This window comes from Oncorhynchus kisutch, linkage group LG5 (assembly GCF_002021735.2).
Source record: "Oncorhynchus kisutch isolate 150728-3 linkage group LG5, Okis_V2, whole genome shotgun sequence".
Lineage (NCBI taxonomy): Eukaryota > Metazoa > Chordata > Actinopteri > Salmoniformes > Salmonidae > Oncorhynchus > Oncorhynchus kisutch.
The window spans coordinates 45,243,728-45,270,486 of record NC_034178.2 but is presented as its reverse complement, the minus strand read 5'-3'; the positions used below and the strand labels follow the sequence as shown (position 1 = coordinate 45,270,486).

The 26,759-nt window shown below is 45.7% G+C and overlaps 1 protein-coding gene across 3 annotated transcripts; it reads right to left on the bottom strand.

Annotated features, from left to right (window-relative positions):
* LOC109891553 (rootletin-like) lies at positions 1-25,291 on the bottom strand. 3 transcript variants are annotated; one of them, XM_031825158.1, is made up of 38 exons: positions 24,963-25,291; positions 24,424-24,550; positions 24,142-24,287; positions 17,551-17,742; positions 17,360-17,383; positions 17,077-17,160; positions 16,853-16,953; positions 16,592-16,757; positions 16,381-16,487; positions 16,021-16,248; positions 15,602-15,692; positions 15,428-15,514; positions 15,115-15,327; positions 14,668-14,867; positions 14,208-14,390; positions 13,962-14,106; positions 13,654-13,800; positions 13,198-13,428; positions 12,819-13,012; positions 12,523-12,650; positions 12,063-12,232; positions 11,588-11,767; positions 11,299-11,433; positions 11,031-11,174; positions 10,705-10,943; positions 10,383-10,542; positions 10,013-10,180; positions 9,421-9,856; positions 9,135-9,301; positions 8,778-8,898; positions 8,429-8,592; positions 7,228-7,443; positions 6,842-7,066; positions 6,554-6,703; positions 6,185-6,385; positions 4,711-4,842; positions 1,669-1,842; positions 1-1,574 (listed from the first exon to the last, which is right to left on the bottom strand). In XM_031825158.1, exons 1-38 carry the CDS (start codon positions 25,014-25,016, stop codon positions 1,488-1,490), a joined length of 6,117 nt encoding a protein of 2,038 aa, XP_031681018.1. In that variant the 5' UTR covers positions 25,017-25,291; the 3' UTR covers positions 1-1,487. The 3 variants fall into 3 exon arrangements, 2 of the variants coding, with proteins under 2 accessions (XP_031681018.1, XP_031681019.1); XR_004210038.1 differs by having other exon boundaries at positions 1,037-1,574; positions 4,707-4,842; XM_031825159.1 differs by lacking the exon at positions 17,360-17,383.
* Between the last annotated feature and the right edge of the window lie 1,468 nt (positions 25,292-26,759).

Here is a 26,759-nt window from a genome sequence, read left to right as displayed (position 1 = left end):
TTCAGCTTGGAGTGATTTTATTGTGATGAGTTTGTTTGTTGGCACTACGGATCAATCTGCCCTGTTGAGCTGGTTGTCATTGTAGTCAAAGATCCTTGATCTTAATTAATATCTTCCAGATACACAACTGTTCCCTCATTTTCAAATCCACATGATTGATGCATGTGCATTCAACCCTATACATAATCCTAATAGTTATCAGTAATGCACTTCGATATGTGCTATTTCTAGTTTGTTACAAGTATACTGAACAAAAATAAGACGCAACATGTAAAGTGTTGGTCCCATGAGCTGAAATAAAAGACCCAAGAAAATGTCCATACACACAAAAAGCTTATTTCTCTCAAATTGGGCACACATTTGTTTACATCCCTGTTACTGAGCATTTCCCCTTTGCCAAGATAATCCATCCACCTGATAGTTGTGGCATATCAAGGATCTGATTAAACAGCATGATCATTACACAGGTGCACCTTGTGCTGGGGACAATAAAAGGCCACTAAAATGTAGTTTTATCACACAACACAATGCCACAGATGTCTCAAGTTCTGAGGGAGTGTGCAATTGGCATGCTGACTGCAAAAACCAGAGCTGTTGCCAAATAATTAAATGTTAATTTCTCTACCATAATCTGCCTCCAACATTGTTTTAGAGAATTTGGCAGTACATCCAACTGGCCTCACAACTGCAGACCACGTGCAACCCAGGACCTCCACATCCAGCTTCTTCACCTGCGGGATCGTCTGAGGAGGGGGATGGGGGGTGCTGAGGATCATTTCTGTCTGTAATAAAGCTTTTTTTGTGGGGAAAACTCATTCTGATTGGCTGGGCTTGGCTCCCAAGTGGGTGGGCCTACGCCCTCCCATGGCTGTGCACCTGCCCAGTCATGTGAAATCCATAGATTAAGACCCAATGAATTTAGTACAATTGACTGATTTCCTTCTATGAACTGTTACCCAGTAAAATCTTTGAAATTGTTGCATTAATATTTTTGTTCAGTACACACACATCTAAAATCACAAACAGTACACACATACAGTGCATAAAGATTTAATCTCATGTCTATGTATCATGTCTATATATCATGTGCTCTACATATAATAGTGTCCATCTATTAGTCCAGGCAAACTAGTTGGGTCAATCTCAACCAAATACTAGCAAGATGGACGGTACTGTAGTTTCTTCATAGGACTGATCAATTTGTTGCCTAGTGCTCAAACAGTGACTCAGACTGTTCTCCCATTGTATGCTGGTGTGTGTGGAAGGGAACCCTGGTCAACTGTATATACTAGCAGAGATGAGGATCTCATTCCTCTGTTGTGCTGGATGACACTTTTATCACCCACAGTCTCCTCCTGTGGTGTCGCTGACTTTCTCCCTGAGTAGGAGGAGAGGCGTGTGTCAAGACAGAGGAGCTGATGATGTGATACTGGTTCTGGAGCTGTTAGTGGGCTGTAGTACCCATGGAGGGACACAGGGAGCGCTGCTCAGTTCCCCCCAGATATGAGGGAGGTGGGTAGAGAGGGCTGTCTACGACTCATCTCCTGCTGTAGCTGCTCCTTTAGAGTGGACACCTGTGGGACGGACAGAGAGGGTCAGGGACTGACACACAGACATTCATGGTTTGTCTTCTTGCCCTTTAACCTCTAACCTTGTGCGTGTACATACCTGCTCCTCCAGGCCTTTGACACGGTGGCGGTGGGCTCTGTCCCGGGCAGCCAGAATCCTTTCTAACCCCCTCTGGGCGACCCTCAGCTTCTCCGCCTCACGCAGCACCTCATCATGCTGGAGGACAGAGCTCTCACTCTCACTGTGGGACTGCTCCATCTCAGCCAGCTGGGCCTGGATACACAGAGAGACATAGAAACAGATAGAGAGGAGTGTTAATCACTGGGCCACAGAAACACCAAGTCAGAGACTTAGAGTCGTTTTCTAGGTGCTAACAAGAGGTATGTCAACAAATACATGGCATAGTAGTTCGGGGATACAGAATAAAAAATATGCCTGTGCTGATTATATCTATATCCGCCTGCAAATACAGGACTAGTAAAGGTCTGTTAATACAGGACTAGTAAAGGTCTGTTAATACAGGACTAGTAAAGGTCCAGTGTTACAGACGTCTATATAGGTCTGTTAATACAGGACTAGTACAGAACATTTTTAACTAAATGTATTTGAGTATTAACCAACATTTGTATCTTGAGTCTGATAATTATCTGTACAAAAAAAGTTAATCTGATAATACTTGATATATGTCTTCCAGTTTCTTGAAATACTTTGCAAACGCAACTTATTTCTATGTGAAAACTGAAACGGTCTATTCATTCCTTTTCCATTTTAGTAGATGCTCTTATCTAGAGAAACTTAGCAGTGAGTGCATATATTTTCATACTTGTCCCCCGTGGGAATCGAACCCACAACACTAGCATTGCAAGCACCATGCTCTAGCCACATTGCAAGCACCATGATCTAGCCACATTGCAAGCACCATGCTCTAGCCACATTGCAAGCACCGTGCTCTAGCCACATTACAAGCACCATGCTCTAGCCACATTGCAAGCGCCATGCTATAGCCACATTGCAAGCACCATGCTCTAGCCACATTGCAAGCACCATGCTCTAGCCACATTGCAAGCACCATGCTCTAGCCACATTGCAAGCACCATGCTCTAGCCACATTGCAAGCACCATGCTCTAGCCACATTGCAAGCACCATGCTCTAGCCACATTGCAAGCACCATGCTCTAGCCACATTGCAAGCACCATGCTCTAGCCACATTGCAAGCACCATGCTCTAGCCACATTGCAAGCACCATGCTCTAGCCACATTGCAAGCACCATGCTCTAGCCACATTGCAAGCACCATGCTCTAGCCACATTGCAAGCACCATGCTCTAGCCACATCATCACAAACCATTTGATGTACTCCATTACTGTACTGTTTTTCTTCATGGTGATGGAAAGTCTACAGGTACAAACCTAGATGACCAGCCTATGTACAAAACACTAATGTACATTTACATTGTGTAAAAGTGGTTTATAAGGAAGTTAAATTAATACTGCACAAAAAGTGGTTGTTTTCCATGTTATTTGATCAAGAAAAATCTGTAATTTGATGTGGATGTTTTGTGTCTTTGTTCATAACTTTGCAACTTTTGATGTAAATGTTTGAGGACAGTTTTTTTGGGTTCTTTCTGTATTCCATTAGAATGACAATCACGGAGAAAGGGACTGGGTTATGTTCTTTCTGTATTCCATTAGAATGACAATCACAGAGAAAGGGACTGGGTTATGTTCTTTCTGTATTCCATTAGAATGACAATCACAGAGAAAGGGACTGGGTTATGTTCTTTCTGTATTCCATTAGAATGACAATCACGGAGAAAGGGACTGGGTTATGTTCTTTCTGTATTCCATTAGAATGACAATCACAGAGAAAGGGACTGGGTTATGTTCTTTCTGTATTCCATTAGAATGACAATCACAGAGAAAGGGACTGGGTTATGTTCTTTCTGTATTCCATTAGAATGACAATCACAGAGAAAGGGACTGGGTTATGTTCTTTCTGTATTCCATTAGAATAACAATCACGGAGAAAGGGACTGGGTTATGTTCTTTCTGTATTCCATTAGAATGACAATCACAGAGAAAGGGACTGGGTTATGTTCTTTCTGTATTCCATTAGAATGACAATCACGGAGAAAGGGACTGGGAAACAACTCTTACAATTCCAACTATTTAACAAAGTCTCCACAGTAAAATACTATTCAACAGTGGCCTACTAGCTAGGCTACATCATGTCATTTATGTACAAAATGTATGTCAAGGATGATGTGCACGTTGTTATAAAACTTCAGTCGTAACAGACACCATCAGGGTCCAGACCAAGGACAAACAAGCCAAACAATTCTGCTTAACTGCTCAACATTAGACATCTAACTAGCAGCAGATGCTTTTAGGTCCAGAGGGCCTGGGGCTTCAGCCATTTTGTAGTGATTCCAACTCACGCCTGCATGGGGTTTCATTTAGCTTCAATTTAAAGTGAACAGGACCCCCGGAGCTCAGGGAATAACAGACATGAAGAGGAAAGTACAGTAATCTGCAACAAAAGCACCATCTCACCTGACTAACCCCCTCACTTATCTGTTCAGAGAATTTCAGACAAACTACAAAGTAGAAATGATCCTGGTCTTCTATTATAGCAATGACTAGACAAACACTGGACATTGAGACACTCGCCATAGAAAATGTTATTTTCTTTCTTACATCCACCAACTTCTCCTTTCACAAAGCAGTCAAATAAAACATGTAAACCAACATCAGCCAATCGCCTCAGTAAATGAGGGTTGGGGGAGGGGTTGATTTTTATCTTACAATCATATGCTATGGGACTTGACTTTGATGAATGCTTTGCATTATCAAATTGAGTTTGACCCCAGTAAAATACTAATGTGTGCGCCTAGGAAAACATTACCACATTGACCCACACAGAACCAACCAAGTAAATAAAGGTCAAGTTAATAACTAACGCCTGACTCCATCATTCATTCTGCTAATTTAGCAGGGGAAATAAGATGACTCACATGTTGAGGAAACACTCAGCCACATCTCATGACAGTCACTGTCACCTTACTGCTACCCCCTGAAGTAAAGTTCACCTTTCTTTGCCTTTCTCTACAGTTTACATTCTCCCTACTAGTACCTACCCACCTGTAGCAGTGCTATCTGTCTCTGTGCGTTCTGCAGCTCCTGCTCAGCAGTGGTGAGGGAGCGATCCAGGAGGCCCTTCTCTGCAGACAGACGCATGCTACCCTCCTCAGTCTTCAGCTTCTGACGCTCCACCTGACAAGAGACAGTCCCAAACGGTCACAATCACCTCAGTACCACTCAAAGGTTAGAGTCCATTTCATATTTAATTCAGTCAATTCCGCATTTGAATAGAAAATTCGATTTGGCATTTTAGTCACTTAGCAGACACTCTTATCCAGAGCGACTTACAATTAGTGAGTTAATCTCAAGATAGTGAGAAAACCACCTATTACAGTCGTAGGAAGTACATTATCCCCTCAATAAAGTAGTTACATTTTCCCCTCAATAAAGTAGTTACATTATCCCCTCAATAAAGTAGTTACATTTTCCCCTCAATAAAGTAGCTACATTTTCCCCTCAATAAAGTAGTTAAACATTCCCTCAATAAAGTCAGTGCTAGTGTAATAGTATAGCTTCCGTCCCTCTCCTCGCCCCTACCTAGGCTCGAACCAGGGACCCTCTGCACACATCGACAACAGCCACCCTCGAAGCACCGTTACCCATCGCGCCACAAAAGCCACAGCCCTTGCAGAACAAGGGGAACAACTACTTCAAGGTCTCAGAGCGCATGACGTCACCGATTGAAACGCTATTAGCGCGCACCACCGCTAACTAGCTAGCCATTTCACATCGGATACACTTGTAAGAAAAGACAAGTGTCGCAGGATTTATTTCAGATACTCTTTGAAGAGGTAGGGTTTCAGACGTTTTTAAAAAATGAGTAGGGACTGCGCTGTCCTGACGTTAGGGGGAAGCTCGTTCCACCATTGGGGAGCCAGGATAGAAAATAGCCTTGACTGTGCTGAGTGGGAGTTGACCCCCTGTAGGGGGGGGCGGGCCAAGAGACCAGAGGTGGCAGAACAGAGCACTCGATTGGGGTGTAGGGTTTGAGCATAGCCTACAGGTAGGAAGGGGCAGTTTGCCTTGCTGCTCCTTAGGCAAGCACCAAGGTTTTGAAGCGGATGCGAGCTTCGACTGGAAGCCAGTGGAGTGTGCGGAGGAGTGGGGTGACATGGGACAACTTGGGAAGGTTGAACACCAGGCGGGCTGCGGCATTAGGGATAAGTTGTAGTGGTTTGATGGCACAAGCGGGGAACCCAGCCAACAGTGAGTTGCAGTAAGTCTACATGGGAGATGACAAGTACCTGGATTAGGACCTGCACCACTTCCTGTGTGAGGAAAGGTCGTACTTTACAGATATTGTAAAGCATGAATCTACAGGAGCGAGTCAATGCATTGATGATGTTTACAGAGAACGACAGGGGGTGGGTGCAAGTCAATATTAGGAAGGTGTTCTTAATATTTCCAGACTCTGTGTATATTCCTGATGGCTGTTGTGTTTGGTGTTTATCTCACGGTCTTGTCTTCGTCTCACCTTTTCCAGTGTATTTCTCAATGCATTTTTGTCCTTCTCCAGGCGGACAGCCTGTCTCTCCGCATCTTTCTTCTCGGTCTCCAGCACGGCCACGGCTCTCTGCAGCCCCCGCAGCCTCTCCTCTGCAGCCGCTCTCTCTGCCTGGGCTGACTGGGCACTGTACTGGGCCTCTGTCAGACTGGTGGACCGTTGACGCAGGGCCTACAGGACAGACAGGGTGAAGGAACAGCTACACAGATGAGAATCAGGCCCATGTCTCTTTCTCTCTCGCTCTTTTTCTCCATTTCAATTCTTCACATGCCCCCGCTATGTCTTTACCCCTATCCTTCAGGTAATGATTATGTATGGGTAAAAGTCTCTCTCACACACCTCCTGTGTGTGGGCCAGCTCTGCCTCCAGCTCTCCTCGTCTCAGCTCGCTCTGGGTCAGCTCAGTCTGAAGGCTCTGCACTCGCTCAGTGAGGGCCACCATGCCTCTCTTCCCCTCCGCCAGGGAGGCCCGTGCTACATCCACTCGTTCCTGAACACAGCAACACTCCATTCACTGCTCATTACAATTTGTTGTAATCCTATTTAAATTACAGGGATGAACCTTGACAACAAACACTTGAAATTCCTACTGTCCCTACTGTCCCATCAATGGTTCCTCTCCGCCCACCTGTAGATGCCTGCGGTCCTGCTCGGCCAGCCCCAGGGTCTTCTGCAGTGCGACCAGGCGTCCCTGGGTGGCGCTGTGGGCAGCCGTGGCCTCCTGGAGGCTCTGTGAAAGGTTCTGGGTCTTCTCTCTGAGACAGGCCTCTCCTTCATGGACTTTAGACAGAGCTTGGCTCAGCCTTTCCAGCTCTCTCTGGAGCGACGTCACACGGCTCTCCCCCTCTGCCACCTGGGACAGATCCACAACACAGTGTGTATTAGTGCTTTGAGTGTGTATACGGTTGAAGTGTATTCCCATTTGATTCTGGTTAAATCTCAGCATAACCTGCCTCTATCAGGGATGTATTTGTTCATAGACATGTGGGTAAGAGTGTCCATCCAGTGTGCTACCTGTTTGAGTAGTACGTCATGGCGCTCCTGGGTGGCCTGGCTCTCAGCTTCCCTGTCCCCGAGGCTCAGTTTGAGTCTATGCAGCTCCCCCTCCAGGCTGCGTCTCCCCAGCTCCACCCTGGTCCCCCGGGCCTCGGCAGTCTCCAGGGCCTCCTGCAGTCTCCTCCGCTCAGCCTCCAGACGCACCTCGCCCGCACGCTGCTTACTCAACTGGTCCTACAGGGAGGAGGGCGAGAAAGAGAAGGAGAGAGTGAGAGAGACAATGTGAGAGAGAAAGATCTGAAACTGGCAGTCACATGTCAAAGCCAGCCAGTCCATACAGATACAGTATGTGACAGTCTGACAGCAGAAAGGCTGCTTGTCTAATGAGAGGGCTAGAGACTAGAGCAGCCATACTCAATGACTACATTGATTTTGTTGAGTCACTCAGGTACACATAAGACATGGCAAAGTGTAGAATTGCAGGAAATTTGCTTTAAAATGGCAAAAATGTTTCTCCTCCAACAAGAGAGGTGTGAACAGTTTGGGGGTCGCATGGGTCACGATGTGGGGGTTCGTTACTAAGCCAAGTAATGACTATATCCATCCGGACCTATGCCATTTAGGGAATGTGTGTGACTGGACTTTCTCAAATAGTAGTTGAGTACCCCTGCTGTAGAGCGCTGTAGAACTAGACATGAGGGGCAAACACAGACACTCCACAAACACTCTCACAGAGAGGCCAGACAGACATAAACACACAGCTGGCCACATCCCTCCCTCCTTCTCTCAACTCCCTCTAATGCTCAAAGCCCCCCTCTTTTTCTAACCAAATTTAACCCCTCTCTTTCTAGCAACAGAAAGCATTCACCTGACCATTTGATTTGGACCCTCTAACTATAATCATAAATTCTCTCTCATAAGCAGAGAGCACTGTTCTTGTGTTTCCTAGGGTTGTGTGAGGGCTGGACATATGGAGTTGCTTTGGCCAGAGATATGACATGAACTCAGTGTTTTGTGGCATCTGTTGTTATGACAGACACCGTCAGTTTTCTGCTCCCTGCAGGGTCACCATACGACAGTGTTGGCAGGTCAGTGTGCAGCATTGTGTTAGCAGACACAAGAATCCTAGTCAGAGAAGTTCTTCCACATACAGTAAGTATGTGTTTATGTGAGAGTGTGTTTACTTCAGGTGTGTTTCAGTCTCTGGCAATATGTGTACCTGTGTGTGTTTCCTCTCCGTCTCTGCAGTCTGCAGGGCTCTCTCCAGAACCTTGACTCTGTCAGTGAGGGCCCTCCTCTCCCTCTCTCCCCTCCTCACCGTCTCCTCCTGCTGCTGGAGCATGGCCTGGGTGGAGCTCAGACGCCCGTCAACACCACGCTTACCTGGACGGAAACACACAGACAGTCACAACACTGGAGCATTCATAGACAAGGTCTATATGCCAAGGTGTGCATAATGTGAGCCCTTCCTGGGTCATTGGATGGCTGTGCATGACTTCACTGTGTAAATGACTCTTGGCCCTCTTATGGTTCGTGTGTGTGCCCGTGTGCATGTGTGTGTGGCTCACCCTCCTGGCACTCCTGCAGTGTGTTGTGTAGCTGAGAAAGGTGGTTCTGGGCGGAGTCTCTCTCCCCCGTCATCTCCTCCAGCACACTCTGTAGCGCCCCCAACTGGCAGCGAGCCTCGTCCTGAAAACAACATGAAACACAGTTCAACAACCCCGTCATGCACTGACAGACCATTTCTATCATATAAATTCACATTTCAGAGATTTATTGTACAATTGTTTAGCACAGAGAAATCACTTAGTTCGAAAAAAAAGTCTTAATATATGTTAATATATGTGTCTGACGGAATGGTAAATAAAATGTAAAATCTATTTGTTTATATGATACTGGACTGACATGCATCATGTCTACAGTACCCTCTCTCTCCGAGAGTCTCGGAGCTCCTGGAGGAAGTCTCTGAGGCCGCAGCGCAGCGTCTCAGGGTCCAGCTCAGGCAGAGGCATGGGGAGGGGCGTGTCACCCCGTTCTGGGGAGATCTGCCTGGAGCAGCCCAACGTGTTGTCAGGGGTCGAACCTCCAAAATCTGGAAGAAAAAAGTATAACTCCAATCCCATCAAGTATTCTACAGGACTCTGTTTGTCTCTGTATACAATACATCACAGCCTGCTTTCACACTGATGTTTGGCAAGGGTTCACCCTCACCTTTAGGGGGCGACAGTGAGCAGCGTAGGGGCGAGAGGCTACGGTGACGTGTGATGCTGCTGTGGGATGCTGCTGGGGAGCTCCCCCTGGGGCTCCTGCCCCAGCTGGCACTGCTCCGGCCCCCCACTCCGATGCCCAGTGTACGGGTCAGCGCCGACTGCAGGCTGCCCAGGCGGAACTCCAGCTCCCTGCGTCCGGCATCAGACCGGGCCAGCTCTGCCTCGGTGGCTGCCAGGCGGCCCTGGGCCTCGCTGAGCTGCAGGCTAGACAGGGTGAGGGAGTCCTGGGCTGTCTGGGCCCGCAGGGACAGGTTCCTGGCCTCATCTTGGAGCTTCTTCTCACAGCCCCGGGCCTCCTGCAACTGGGCCGTCAGCTCCCTCTCACAACCCCGACAGCCTGACTCTGACTCTGTCAGACGCCTCTGGAGGATGGACAGCTGGAGGGAGGAGAAAGAGAGGGGGAGGGAGCAAAGAGGGAGGGATAGAGAGGTGCAGCAGAAAGGGATGTGCAGAGGGAGGTTGATTAAGTTTTATGTTTAACCAAGCCTAAACTCTCCCTCTACACCCTCCTCAATGTCTTCCACCATCCTCACCTCTTTCTTGATGGAGGTCATGGCTGTGTCAGCCTCGACCAGCTTCTGTTTGAGAGAGAACATCGCCCTCCCTCTCTCCTCCTCTCTCTGCTCCTCCAGGGAGAGACGTATCTGCAGCTCAGCCACCTCCTTCCCTTTCTGTTCCTTCTCTCCATCAAGCACCTTCACCTGATGGAGTGATCGGATGGAGGACAAGTTATAGACTATGTCTAAGTCAAAGTCTGGAGTTTTTCCTGGTAAGATCACGTGGATAGCAAAAACTCAATGCCTAGTCAAGTTATTTAGAGTGTTCCACTGCATTTAAGGTAAACTGATAAATGTAAAATTATAAAAAGATTATTTCAGAAATGTGACCGTGTGTGTGATGGACCTGTCTGCGTATCTCCTGCAGCTCTCTCCGGGCCTCCAGTCGTGACCTCTCAACCTCTCTCAAACAGCTGCGGAGTTCAGCCACCTCTCTCTGGGCAGACGACAGGCTCTCCTCCAGAACAGCCAGCCGCTGCTCCTTCTCCTCACATTGACGCTTTACACTGACACACACACAATATTAGTACTGCAACTACTGCAGTGAGAGTTCGGTCAAACTAAAATGTCAAACATTACACACTTTTGTATAGATGCTTTCTTTAGGATTTACGACCCAACAGTGACACTAGAACTGAACATGTGGGAGGTGTGCAGCCAAGCTCTACCTGATTCTTTCAGTATCTGCACTTCTCAGTGTCTCTCTCAGTTGGGCATTTGATAGGCTGAGAGTGTCTCTCTCCTTGGTGACATCACCGAGGGTGCGCCGTAGCTCCACACCGTCCCTTCTGTACCCCTCTCCAGTGTCCCGGGTTTGGTTGAGGCGCCTTTCTATCTCCATCATGTCCCGCCTTACCTGGTCTCGGCTCTCCTCACTGGCTGAGAGAGAAGCTCTGCACTCCTCCAACTGGAAGAGGAAGTTAGGGAGAGTGGTGAAGAAATGTTGAACCAGAAATGGTCACCGGCTCCATCCCTGACTCTAACCGTCCCTTACCTCTTTGAGTGCAATGTCCGTGTGTGTTTGTAGGTCAGTGCAGTTCTCCTGCAGCCTGTGTAGCTCCCGATCATGAACACTGTCAGTATCCTCCAGCTGAGAGCGAAGCTCCAGTAACTCAATGGTCAGAGCTCCCACTGAGGCCTATAGACAAAAGTCAGGGAGACGTTCGAGTTTGGACACATACATGTTTAGCCTTTTAATGTAATTTAGAACAATTCAGGATAATACAGAACGGACACAGAGTTCTAAAGCGGTCTAGAATTACCCTCTCCTGGTCTTTGTAATGAGCTGCCTCTCTGGCTAGTCTGTTCAGCTCCAGGGCTGCAGTACCCAGCTCTGCCTGCAGGATGGACACTCTCTCAGACAGCACAGCCTTCTCTGCTTCCTTCTGGGACAGCATCTGACAGAGGGCAATAGAAAGGGCCTCTAGAACAGGGCATATGGATCACAACCTCATGAAGGTAGTTATCTCTTATCACTATTTGCTCTGCACTTCATTACAAAGTCTGATCTCTATTACATGGTGTCTGTCTGGTCTCTCAGTTGTGACTGACCTGTTGTTTCTCTGTCTCTGCCTGTAGCAGACTCTGGTCTCTGTCATGCTGCAGACTCCTCACTTCATCTCTCAGGTCTTCCCGGTCTCTCTCGGCTCTGAGGTGCTGCTCTTCGGCCTCCTGTCTGACTCGGAGTAGTGCCCCCTCCTGTTCAGACTCCAGACTGTGACGGAGGGCCTCCTGGAGAACAAACACACTCCGTTGTTGATGTTCATTGTAAGGCCCTGACCAGCCCAAATAAAGAACACGAACAACTGAGTAGAATCAAGACACACATTGAGACACCTTCGGCAAAAGAAAGAAAAATAACTATAATGCTAATAGTACTGGATACAAGTAAAACAATCCATACAATACTCTTACTGCTAGAGCAGAAACCTCTGCAAACAGACCTAGACAGTTTAGTAACACTACTGTAGGCCATCACTGTAAATAAGTATTCTACAGAGTCTGAGAACCCCCATCCCCCTCGCACCTTCTCAGCGGTCAGTCTCTCTGCCTCCTCCTGGTGGTCAGTGATGGTGGTGCGTAGGGCCTGCTGGAACTCCTGCTGGGTGCTGCTCAGGGCCTGGCTCAGAGCCTCTCTCTCCCTCTCACTCTGTGCCAGTGCATTCTCCCCATCAGCACGCACACGCCTCAGCTCCGCTACACAGGACAATAGGGGACATGATGAGCAGTTTCACACTGGTGTTCAGACAGTCATGTAATTGCTATAGCATCATTTCTCCTCAACTCTTTTTTATTAACACTTGATCTGGTTTCCCCTCGTTCTTTTGATGTTCTATGGCTTCATCAATGCTCCTCAATATTTCATTCTAACATATCAATACTTCCGTCTTCCTTGTTGATGCGCTCTCTGCCACACTGCCACTACCATCTTGTTTTCACTCATTTGGTTCCTCCTCCTGTCCTCTCTCTCTCTCTCCATTTCTCACCAGTGTTTGTCTCACAGCGCAGACGCAGGCTCTGGATCTCTGTCTCCAGCTGCTCTCTGCCAGACTCCAGCTGCACCAGCTGCTGCTGCTCCTCAAACAGGCTGGTCTCCAGGGCCTCCCGCTCCGACCTGCAGGGGCACACATTAGGGGCCAATTCTTCAACACGCACACACACACACACACACACACACACACACACACACACACACACACACACACACACACACACACACACACACACACACACACACACACACACACACACACACACACACACACACACACACAGATCTCACCTGAATGTGGCCAGCTCCTCAGTCAGGTTGGTGTTCTCTCTCTCTGATGCAGTCAGCTGGACCACCAGCCCCGCCCTCTCTCTAGCCAGCTCCACTCTGCCCCGCCCTACTTCCTCCAGGGCCACGCCCTGCCTCTGTTCCTCACCCCGGGCCATGCCCAACTCCGCCCCCAGAGAGCTCACCTCGCCACACAACTGTCAGCAGAAATACACAGGTACATGCAGTAAAACTGTACACATTTACAGACATATTCAATGGAACTATGAGGTTTCAGAACTCAGTGATGATCATTCTTTGTTAATTACTGAAGCTCTTTCTTGCTGAGAAGACACATTATCCACTGCCACTTTCCCATTCAGAGTGGAGACTCATCCTTTACCTGAGTGACTTTGTCCTGCAGCTTCACTCTATCTGCCCGGAGACTCTGAAGCTCCGCCTCCATTACCACCCTGCTCAGCTCTGACTCTTGCAGTGATTGGTGGAGGGCGAGGCGGGCGGTGTCCAGCTCTAGTCTGTCCTGCTCCACTCGGACCAGCTCATCTCTGATGGTCAGCTTCTCCTGCTCCGCCTCACGCTTCTGGGAGTGCAGATGGGCCTTCTCCTCCTCCAGCTGAGAGACAGACAGAGAGAGAGAAACATGGACACGTATGAGAGTGTGAACAGGTGAGGAAGGCCTCAATTGAAGAGGTCCAGAAGGCATACCATGATACCTATCCTATAGAATAGGCCAGAGAGATGCTTTGTTTTGATGGTTACTCTTGCATCAGTCCTATATGACTTCACCCACAAGTGTTAGTCACATGTTGATTAAGGTGTTGGTCCCACTGTGTCTTACCTGGCAGATGATGGAGTTGAGGTCAGACTTGTCCTGGGCCAGGCCCTCGTTCATGCTGCCCATCTTGGCCAGAGAGTCTTGGAGGGCAGCCTCCTCAGAGTGAAGCTTATTGACCAGCAGAGAGAGCTCTGCATTACTGCTCTCAGCCTGTGGTAGAGAGGAGAAAACATACAGGACAGAGAGAGGATGGGTGAAATTTTAAGGGATGAACTTTCAAGGAGTGGAAGTCAAAGGAGGAACAAATAGTAACATCCAAACAAGAGGATCCAGAGAGTTTGAGTGATATCATCCGTGTCTGTGTGTCTTACCCGGTTCAGAGCCTCAGTGAGCTGGGTCTTCTCCCCCTCCAGCAGCTGCTTCTCTACCTCCACCTGGTGGTGGGTCTCTCTCACTACAGACAGCTCCCCTCGCTGGACAGACGCCCGGCTCTCACTCTGCTCCCACTGCTTCTGACTGTGGGGTCAGCGACAGCGTTAGACACAGAGACATGACCACAGGGTTTGTTTTCCATTCACACACCCTATCAATGACAATTGGTTTCGCTGATCACTCACACTCGTTCGGTCTCAGCCTTGGCTCGGTCTCTCTCCTGCAGCACGGCCTCCTTCTCCTCTCTCTCGTGATCCCTCTCTCTCTGGGCCGAGGTCACGGCCTGCTGCAGCTTTTCACAGTCCATTTGCAGGATCTGGGCCTTGATCAGAGCTGTCTGGGCTGCCTTCTCCACAGCCATCTTCTCGCTGAGAGGACAGACACACAGACACAGAGGACAACAGGACATGGTGATTAGAGATTTCTGTAAAACTGTATGAAAGGATAGATGTGCGCTTCCTCAAAATAAATTGAACTGCTAGTGCTTATAATATATGTAGCATTAGCTACTCCTCTTCTCTAGCTACTCCACACTAAGGCCTGTTCTTTAACCAGTGCACTGAGGGAAGACAGTTCCTGGTGCTAAAGGGTTTTCCATCACCCAAGTTGTTTTATAAGTCTGCTTGCGGACTCTCCTGGTTGTACCTAGCCAGTGTGTCTCTGTCTTGTTTCAGACGTTCTCTCTCTCTCTGCGTGGTGTCTTTTTCTATCTGAAATCCATCCCTCTCTCCCTGCAGGGTCCGACTGCGCTGCTCTGCCTCTCGCTTGGCTGACTCCGCCTCTGCGAGCTGTCTGCGCAGTGTCTGCAATGATGAATGGGCAGAGGACAGGCACCCCCGGACCTCCTGTGGACCAGAGAGAGAGGACAGAGTGGGACACTGAACACTGGATGCTGAAAGTGATACAGAGGAATTAAGAGACAAGACAACTTTTATAGGAAATGTTTGTATAGGAAAGTTGGACAATGTAACATTGTAATAAAGCAGGCTAGAAGAAGCTTAAATTCCCAATCCCAGGGAATGACTACAGTAAAACCACTTAGATAGTAGAAGATGTGTTAATGTGTCCAGCTGCAGCAGAGGGACAGGGTACCTGCAGCTGGAGATGTCTGCTGTTGACAGCAGAGCGCAGGGCAGACAGGCTGGCTTCTGGGACGGGTGCCAACGAGGAGTAGCGTCTGGGAGAGATAGATCGCCGTGATGACGAGGAGCGGTGAGGGGAGGAGCCATGAAGCAGAGCCAATAGAGGAGCTCCGGTGTTCTCCTGGTCTGCCTCTGATGACGAGTCCCCATCGGACAGGACAGTCTAGGGAGGGGTTTAAATGTGGAGGTTGGTCAAAGTTTGCTGTGTGTGTGTGTGTATGTGTGTGTGCGCGTGCATGTGTATAAGTGAGAGACTGCTGTACCTGTGCGATGTCTCTCAGTGTGTCCAGCAGTGTTTCAGTATGAGCTCTCATCACCTGCATGTCTGTCTCATCGTTGCCATTCTGCTCCTGTAGGAGGATAGAACCATAGTGAGGGGTATGATGGCTAATGGCTACAGGGAGTTTCTATGCTGGGGTCACACAGGCCAATCTCACCTCCAGTCTCCTGGTCAGAGAGGCCATGTCTCTGTCTCTCTCCTCAGTCTGCCCCTTCAGCCTCTCCCACTCTTGCACTGCATCTGACAGTCTGACCACACACACACGCGCACGCACACATGCACACGCACACGCACACACACACACACACACACACACACACACACACACACACACTCACACACACACACACACACACACACACACACACACACACACACACACACACACACACACACACACACACACACACACACACACACACACACACACACACACACACACACACACCATTGAATCTCTAAGATGCACATTACACTTCACCCTCTTGATTTAAAAGGTCAAAAGTAGTGTTCTATTTAGGGTGCCATTTGAGACACTGCCAATGACTGAGCAGAGTGTTCAACTCTGTCCCTGACCTGGCGTTGAGCTCGGCCCTCTCTGCGTCTGTCCTGGTCTGCAGGCTCATCATCTCGGCCACCCGTTCTCTGAGCTGCAGCTCCAGCTGCCCCCGCAGCGCCACCTCCCGCTCCAGAGCCAGGGCCACCCCTCCCTCCCGGTTGTGCATCGTGGAGGACAGGCCGGAGCAGGATGACTGGATAGAGTGGGAGGTCTGTACCAGCTCGTTACGCATGTCAGACAGGTCTCTGGCAGAGGGAAAGGGGCCGAGGGCGAAATATGAAAGAATAAAAATTCCATAGAGCACAAATGTCGTGGCAACTTCACAATATAAAATGAGGTGCATTTGTGCAGTTTGTTGTGCAGTTAGTTGTTCTGACCTCTCTGTAGCGCTCTTCAGATCAGACACCTGCCTCAGGAAGCCCACCACCTGTCGCCATAGGCACAGTAGACGACTGTGCTCACTGCTGAAATAACTGTGGAAAGACTAAGAGAGAAATTGTGAAATGGCATGTGACAGAAAATAAGAAAAGTGTTTCTTATATAAAAAATGAAAACAGCCATCCGCAAAAACCCATTTCTAATACCCACCTCCTCCTCCCTCCTCCAATCAGACTCCCTCTGCTCCAGCTCCTCCCTGGATTTAGACCAATCAGCAGTGAGCCTGCGTATGTCCTGGCTGAGTGCCTCATTGGCCAGTCCTGCCTGCTCCAACTGCTCTCTCAGCATGGCGTTCACTGCAGACAGACTGCTGCTCCTGTAGAGCATAACACGGCATTGCATCAATTGCATTGAATTCTGTATGCCATTAGTTTCATTACTGATTGGCCCAGGCAGATTACAATCACTAACCTTTGCTGCTCCTCATCCAACCGAATCAGAGCATTTTCCAAGTCGCAGCATGGATCCACCTCTTCTCCGCGGTGACTGTTGCTGGACAGATCACAACGACCCTAAAGAGTAATAAGAATCACAGTTACGCATCCGATGTGAATTGTAGATTAACTCACTGCTGCAACTAAATGCATGGTTAGTTGTTTCAGAATGTCTCCATAGTGGTGTAGAGCAGTACGAACACTCAGTCTGTGCTGCTCCAGCTCCGAGGACTTCTCCACTAGAGTCTGCTCTAGATCTCCACACCTCTTCTTGTACTGCAGGACCTGGAGGGGAGGACACAGTGAGGTGATCTACTCTCTGACTGGTGACATAATATAGATTACATTAGATCCTCTTTGTCATCATAAAATGTTTCATTCTTAGTAGGAGAGTATGTAAGGCAGTGATGTCATACAGGAAGACATCTATGAGGTTCATGAACTCACTTCCCAAATTAAAACCATAAAAAAACACAGCCATTACCTGTTTTGTGTTCATTTGTGTGTTCTTCAATAAAAATAGAGTAAATAAAAAACACAAAAAACACGCCATTAGGCTCAACCTGTTAACAAGGTTGGCAGACAATTACAGACTTACAAATGAACTAGTAAAACACTCTTTACCCTCCAAATGAAATGGAGGTGAACGGAAACAAATGCATCATAGTGTGATACCTTGGCCTGCAGCTTCTGCACCAGCTGAGCCTGTCTCTGCTGGCCCTCCTGGTAGGCTGTGAGTTTACGCTTGTAGGCCGCCTGCTCCTCATCCAGACGCCGGCGCAGGTCCACGTTCTGCTGAGCCAGGCTGCGAGACTCTGCTGAATCCTGCTCCCCTTCACCCGTCTCCAGGCAGAGCGCATGCTCTAGCTACGTAGATTAAAACACATAACAGAGAGGTTGAGGGGGTGATGTGGCACAGGGGGAGTCACACTGTAACCCCTGTTGCTTACTGTTTTTCTTCGGGATTGCAAGGTATGCTATGTGGTCGGTCCTAGAAAGTCAAATAAGATATGCCGAAATGTTTTACCATAATTCTCTGTTATAAATGCATAATTAATTATTGCAAGGAGCAAGACGATTCCATTTGAATCTAGCTAACCCTATCAGGAACCAAATGGTTTCTTAGAGGGCTCTGTGATTGAGGGGTTGTAAGCAGGCCTCCAGGCACGGCTCCAGGATGAAATGCCTGAGGGGGCATTTTAAATCCATGGGGGGCACAACTAGTATTGCTTTATAGAGTCTTAATAAAACAAGAGATTGGTCCTACTATGACATACAAGTGTATCTGTAATGCAGCCATAGCTGCAGTAGACCTACACCTAACAGAATGAGCACCAGTAGGACACAGGCTTCATAATGTAAACATCAATTACTACAACTATAGGCTGCATTAGTCTAATTTGTGACACTACGCAATGAGCATAATCTACAGTAAGCCAAGCCTCCACATCTCCAGGTGTGCAACATTTTCTATGGGAGAGTTTCAGAAAAGCAAACTAAATCCAACTATATTCATAGCTGGTGTGAAATGTCCTACATGACAGTAGCCAATTAAAATCTGCCGCGAATAAGAGTAAATGCCCATTCAGAGAGTGTTACGGATACATCCTGTGTGTATTGGTTTTCTCTCCTTCTACCCTAGTCACACGTGGCAGTCATCAGTTGCTAATCAGTCGCCAATCTAAAGACACACCTGCTCCTTTTCCCTTAGCCAGTCACATCCCCTTTCCCTTGGTTTAAAAGAAACCCAATCAGTAGTCTCTCTTTTGTTTTTGTGCCTACATGTCACATTTGTCCATTATTATGTGAGTATGTATTGTTGTGGTGTATGACTGTTTGTTTGTTGGTGGGAAAAGGGGATACCAAACCAAGTCGCCCATGGCCATACGTTACCTGTAGGAAAACTTTGTCTAAGAACCCTAGTTAGATAGAACTGGGCGGACCACCCACTGTATTTTATTGGTTAGTTAGCTAGCTGTTCATGAAGCAGGCTAGACTACCTTAGTTTTTTTGTTGTTGATATATATTAGTTCTTTCCTTGGGTCCAGCTCAGCCCCCCACACCCCCACCACCCATTACCGTGTGTTTGAACAATAAACCTTAAGTGTTTGACAGTAGAATTAGGTTGTCTGTTATTAGTTCTCACTGTTCCTTTTCACTTATGATTTGAATGAGATATGTTACGGGTCTCGTTTCCATCCCCCCTAGACTGCAGGGCCAAAGGGATTCGTAACAGAGAGCAACACACACGTTATAGCAAGAGAGCAGGGAGGGGCTATAAAGTAAGCTGCGTGCCTTCATAGGCTATTGTAAAAGTGATGTCAATATTAGAGGTTGACCGATTATGATTTTTCAACGGCGATACCGATACCGATTACTGGAGGACCAAAAAAAGCCGATACCGATTAATCGGCCGATTTTTTTACATTTATTTGTAATAATGACAATTACAATAATACTGAATGAACACTTATTTTAACTTCATATAATACATCAATAAAATCAATTTAGCCTCAAATAAATAATGAAACATGTTCAATTTGGTTTAAATAAGGCAAAAACAAAGTGTTGGATAAGAAAGTAAAAGTGCAATATGTGCCATGTAAGAAAGCTAACGTTTAAGTTCCTTGCTCAGGACATGAGAACATATGAAATCTGGTGGTTCCTTTTAAAATGAGTCTTCAATATTCCCAGGTAAGAAGTTTTAGGTTATAGTTATTATAGGAATTATAGGACTATTTCTCTCTATACCATTTGTATTTCATTAACCTTTGACTATTGGATGTTCTTATAGGCACTTTAGTATTGCCAGTGTAACAGTATAACTTCCGTCCCTCTACTCGCCCCTACCTGGGCTCGAACCAGGAACACAACGACAACTGCCATCCTCAAAGCAGCGTTACCCATGCAGAGCAAAGGGAACAACTACTCCAAGTCTCAGAGCGAGTGACGTTTGAAACGCTATTAGCGCGGACCCCGCTAACTAGCTAGCCATTTCACATCGGTTACATAAGCCTAATCTCAGGAGTTGATAGGCTTGAAGTCATAAACAGCAACGAAGAGCTGCTGGCAAAACGCACAAAAATGCTGTTTGAATGAATGCTTACGAGCCTGCTGCTGTCTACCATCGCTCAGTCAGACTGCTCTATCAAATCCTAGACTTACTTATAACATAATAACACCCCGAAATACGAGCCTTTGGTCATTAATATGGTCGAATCCAGAAACTATCATCTCAAAAACAAGACGTTTATTCTTTCAGTGAAATACGGAACCGTTCCGTATTTTATCTAAGGGGTGGCATCCATTAGTCAAAATATTCCTGTTACATTGCACAACCTTCAATGTTATGTCATAATTACATAAAATTCGGGCAAATTATGCGGCCCAAACTGTTGCATATACACTGACTCAGCGTGCAATGAACGCAAGAGAAGTGACACAATTTCACCTGGTTAATATTGCCTGCTAACCTGGATTTCTTTTAGCTAAATATGCAGGTTTAGAAATATATACTTCTGTGTATTGATTTTAAGAAAGGCATTTGTGTTTATGGTTAGGTACACATTGGAGCAACGATACACACCGCATCAATTATATGCAACGCAGGACACGCTAGATAAACTAGTAATATCATCAACCATGTGTAGTTAACTAGTGATTATGATTGATTGATTGTTTTTTATAGGATAACTTTAGAGCATTGGACTAGTTAACTGTAAGGTTGCAAGATTGAATCCCCCGAGCTGACAAGGTGAAAATCTGTCGTTCTGCCCCTGAACGAGGCAGTTAACCCACCGTTCCTAGGCCGTCATTGAAAATAAGAATGTGTTCTTAACTGACTTGCCTAGTTAAATAAAGATTTTAAATTATATAAAATAAAAATAATATCAGCAAAATCGGTGTCCAAAAATACAGATTTCCGATTGTTATGAAAACTTGAAATCGGCCCTAATTCATCGGCCATTCCGATTAATCGGTCGACCTCTAGTCAATACTATCACAGAACAACTGTTTGTAATGCAAATTAATGATAAGAGTGAACGTTTGTCTACCTCTTTTAGTAGGCTACACACGGTATTGGTCCTATACTACATATACTACAACATACAAAATGTAAAAACATGTCCAGTTTCTAGTTCCGACAATGCAGTAATAACCAACGAGTAAGCGAACCTAACAATTCCAAAACTACTACCTTATACACACAAGTGTAAAGGGATAAAGAATATGTACATAAAATATGAATGAGTGATGGTACAGAACGGCATAGGCAAGATACAGTAGATGGTATCGAGTACAGTATATACATATGAGATAGGTAATGTAGGCTATGTAAAAAAAAGTGGCATAGTTAAAGTGGCTAGTGATACATGTATTACAAGATGCAGTAGATGATATAGAGTACAATATATACATATACATATGAGATGAGTAATGTAGGGCCAGGGACTAAGAGGAGACTGGCTCATAATAATGGCCGGAACGGAGCTAATGGAATGGCATCAAACACATGGAAACCATGTGTTTAATGTGTTTGATACCATTCCACTGATTCCGCTCCAGTCATTACCACGAGCCTGTCCTCCCCAATTAAGGTGCCACCAACCTCCTGTGATGTAGGCCTATTAGTATACACCAGGAATAATGAATAATAACCAGTAGTATATTCCAGGAATAACGAATCATAACCAGTAGTATCTACCAGGAATAATGAATCATATATTAACAATAAAAGATGTTTGGTGAATCTATGAATTATGTATGACCACTGGTGTCATTGCAACTCAAAATATATTTTCACATTTCTTTCATCACTCAAAATCTTGCCAAAGCATATTCTGTAGGAAGGGTTAATATTAATTTAAAATATTTGACAGGATTTATATGAATCGGGTCATGAACATATGGACTCTGAAATGAACAAGGGAGAGGTTAAACGTAGGCTAAGTCTGGCATGAGCTTATTCCCACACTTTACGATAACTCTGTTGCAGTGGTCTTAGGTAGTCTCCATACAGGCTATTCCCTCCATCGCGACACTGCTGCTCAGTTGAAGAGCGTGTGATCTCCATGCAGCACCACAGCACCATGCGCCATTGGAAGAGCACCCCTCAGCCTCAGAAGATGCTCTTCTGGAGGCAGGAGGTCATAGAGTCATTATACCCTAATGTAGGACTATATGCCTACTAGACAAATAAAGTGCAGAGCATGCATGATGTGTGCAACTGGTGTCTTGCGGAATCATTTTAGAACTCTATTTGTGTTTTATAACTATTTATTATAGGCCTACCCTTAAAATGCTTCTAAATAAATGTTCAAACAAATAGTAGCACAAGAAGCACATGCAGAGGCTGATAGTGAAAACAGATCTGGCAATAAGAATGGGCTATAGATAGTCTTGACCATTTGGGAACCCTTGGCTATTTCGCTCAGGACAGGTTATAGCCAAGACTTAATCCATATTTTGTTTTGTCTCATTTATTGATATGGATATAGCCTCTGCGTGATGGGGTTGTGCAACGCAAATGGCTATAACAAGCCTAATTTAAGTCCTACAGTCCGTGCTCCCAAATACTGGAAAAAGTGAGATTCATTAGGTTTCATGATCACCACAGTAGCCCCACGCTGCTATAAATATTAAATATACAATAATATGGCTATTAAATAACACACAACAGCATGGCATATTTAGATAGTGGAATAGGCCTAGCCTAAATCATATTTACTTCCTATTATGCAGCTCAGGCGGTTATTCTAGACAAGGTCTTCTGTGGCTTTATAGTTTCATTCTCTCACAAGTCATTTTCTGAAGGCCCAAGCCAATACTACGTCACCTACTGGTATAACAGTGCTATCGAATGCCGTTCTAAAACATGCTCTAGACTTTTATTTTGGAAATGAAACCGGAAGCTGTAAAGCAACTCTAACATCTGGGCTAGAGTTGCTTGATTGACTATCTAACTTCAAATAGCTACATTCGGTTCATGTCCTTTGCAGATGCCACATTCCTAACAAAAGTTTGTACGTATATCAGTAACTGAGTAAAGGGAGACGTAAAGTAAGAATTGAACTTGTAAATGTTCATTCATAGTCGTAGCATAGGGTCTGTACGTTTAAAGAACTAATTACGTTTCATGCATAGCTTTTCTTACGTTCCTAACAATTTACGTATTCATTTTTTTACGATTCTAACTATATGTACATTCAACCTTTTGGCAGCCACCTGGTTCCATATGGCAGGCCCAGTTTTGCTGCATTGGCAAAACCAGGCATGGTAATTCATATACATTTTGTTTTGTTTATGATGGCCTCTCCATGGAGAACACCCCAGTTCGGTAGTAAACACAAACCTGTCTCTATAGGAACCTCTGTAGGTCCCAACAACTGTATCTATACAGATAAGCCTCTCTGCATTCTACATTTAGCCATTAAGCAGTGACGTGTATTCATTATATAGTAGAGGTACATTTACAGTAGTCTCATTTGTCAGAAGAGTCACTCATTTAAAAAAAAAATATTATTTTCATTTAACCTTTATTTAACCTTTATTTATGCATTTTAACTGCAGGCTAGCCAAATCATTGTCACCATGAAGAAAACTGATTAAAGATAACATGGTAGATATTTCCTGTTTGTGTTTTGGCTAATAATCTTTGATGTTCACCCACATTTAGTAAGGCTAAATTCTAACGCCATACTAATGAGTCCCCCCCTCTAGCCTGACCCCCCTCTGTTCCCCACTAAAGCCCCTGTTTACAATCACCAGGGGTGACAAACGCCATAGCAACATGCCACTTCACTTCATTCCTGTCCCCGTAACCAAGGAGACGGACAAAATTCTCCAGAGCAGACAAAGAAAATAATGAAAGGAACATTGGGAATGGTGTAAATTGGTATTTGTTATATGTGCCTGTCAAATGTCCCTTTGACTGTGGCCTGCTTGGTCTTTACAGTGCCAGGTGTATGGCAACTCAACCTACTATTCCTTTACGGGAATTATTAGAGACCACAATGGTGGGTCAAGCATTTAAACCCACCACATATATGGCCTCTCGAAGCCAGGTTAGTGTTGTACTACAACCAGTCCAAACTAATAATTAAGAAGAGAACTCACTAACTAATCCCCACCAAATGCCTCAATTCTCTCTCTCTCAACCTCCATTTTGTTATGTGCTTCACATCCAATCCTGTTATCTTTTCCTGGATAATCAAATTTTATATATTTTACTTACTGGTCTTCTTCCTCATCTTCTCTGTCTCTTACCCTCTCGCTGATTGCGCTGTATTTGATAGCCAGCTCATCGCGGTCCGCCTTGCTATGGGCCAGCAGGTCTTCCAGCCTTCCCAGCTCTACCTGCAGCACCCGGTTCTCCTCTTGGACAGACATCACTGAGAACCTGGTTCCTGGTGCTGGGGTGGGGTGGGGAGAGAGAGTGCCAGACAACCAATCGCGTTAATGAAGAACACAGCGCTTTGTTCAATATTCAGGACACTAAAATATCACAGATGCATTCAAAGTAGAGTAATCAGATGGTTGGCTACTCACAGCTCTCGTTGAGGTTCTTGGTGACAATCTCTCGTACCCGTGCAGGTAGACACGTAGTTGGGTCTTCTGGGGAGGCACCTCGGACCGTCAGCCTCTTCTCCTCAGACAGCACACTCTCCTCCACCCTCTGGCAGGGAGACAAAGACATAGTTATAGTTAATCTCCTCAGAGACAGACTAAAACTAAGGGCCCTGCAGATCACAGTGCCATGAGGACAGGTGGCTTCTCAGCAGTCACTCCTGTCTACCAGAGAGCTGTGTTCAGAATAGAACACTGACCTCACACTCTGCAGAGCACGCATACATACACTTTCATAACACAGAGAGCAGATTTCATGGCATCTCTGTCGAAGTGTCAAACCATCAGCATCCTCAGTGAAGACGTCTATTGTAATTACAACGAGGCTACATACGTATAACATATTGGGTGGCCTATTGATATTTCTAAAGCTTTACAATAAATTATTTACAGAAGAATATCAATACATGCTAAAAACAACGATAAATAGAAGTGCAATCGTGCACGAGCCATGACATGACCTGTATTACAGATTCCAATTTGGAATCCGAGCTGTAATTTTCCGTGTCGCTCATTGTGAAACGGTTGATTTGAATCCCAAAACAGCAAGAAAGAGACGAAAAATAAACGTTCCGCTCCAGTCCCGTGCGATGGTAGCGTTTTCAAATAGGATTAACCGTTCGATTTAGATTAAAATTAACGGATGCACGCGGTTAAATGCGTATCTAAATGAACGACACACTAGCAACTATAAAACAAAAAAATATGTCTGCTGTACAGAAAGTTGTGAGTTTGTTGGAATCTCAGGATTTCTCCCACGTCCCACAGGTGCGTCCTGCTTCATCCTCTACAGGACTGTCGGAGAAAGATTGAGGACGAGGGGATTAGCAGACTGTAAATTCCCCCTCCCTCCTCCACGAGGAGAGCTTTCAATTCCTATTCTTCGCCTAGCCACCCTTGCAGTTTAATTAGATAGCCATGTCCTTCATAAGCTAGTTACACTCAATTACAATGAAACAAAATACACAGTATTATTGGATTAAAAATGAGCTGCACATGTTGATGATATCAACTAAATCAATGTAGGATATTTGTAGGGCACACAATAATATAATTTTTTTCACAGACCCTGCGCGATGAGCTCTGAAGTTTTTTTAACAAGGCTGTCTGTGTCCATTCATCATTCCTATCAATGCTATAGTTTTTTCAGTCATATTATAGAATATGTGCCAAAGAAGAGTTAGGCTACACAGAATAAAGATGACGATAGTACGTTAAGGGACATGCATGATCCATTATTTTGTTATTAAGTCAGTCAGTGTTTATAATGTTGCAATAATTAAACACCCACCATAATCAACAAGAAGGGAAAAAAACTACAATTTGATCCACTTTACAGTATCTGGTGGCCCAGTTTGAACACCTTCCCTACCACATCACTTTAATGCTTGAAATACCATGGTAACAGACATGCCCACAAAAGAGAAAGACTCAGAATGCCAATACCAGACCCCTCTATTCACAAAGCCCAGCCTTAACCACAGGCCCACAACTTTCAGCATGTTCTCATTTTGAAAGGAGATGTGCATCAAATATTCAACCATTATATTCTGCCGCAAAACTATTGTATATTTGGACAATGTTAAATGTCACACATCATTCAATTTCTCATGTCTTACTCTGGCGTTTTGGGGGGGGGGGTTAAGGGCCCTCTTGTGGTTTCCCAGCAGGGCTGCATTGTATGGAGGCAAGGGTACTAGATACTACATTCAAGGGTACTAGATACTATATTGAGCATGATCTGAATGTTAATCTTTGTGAATAAATTAACTTGGAAACATAGTATTAGGTTAATCATAACTAATATATTATGGCCTACAACTAAGGGCACAGCATTTTTCCTTCTCAGGTCATGCAGAGAGTAAAAACTCCTGGCCTTAAGTGGTCCTTTATTACTAAGCAATTACCAGTAGAGCTACTGTTCTAATAAGCACTTTAACCAGCTAGGTCTTCCTGGACCTGGGGTAGGCCGATAGCCTATTTCAGGTCAAACCAGTTTAACCTGGGTAATGAATCTGGGTGTGGGTCAGTGTTCTACTAGCTGGTAAAGCATGTGTTTTAATACATTTGGCAGTTTTAGCCAAACTCTCTGCTGTATCCCTGAAATGTCTCTGTCAAACTGTACCAGTGGTATCCAAACTAGAGTCCTTGCATTACAAAAACGTACGCTATTACCAGCAAGGATGGAGATAGCATCAAGATCCTGTCTTAAGTCTTCAGCTGAGCCTTTCGAGCTCAGAGAGCGGAGCTGCTAAGAC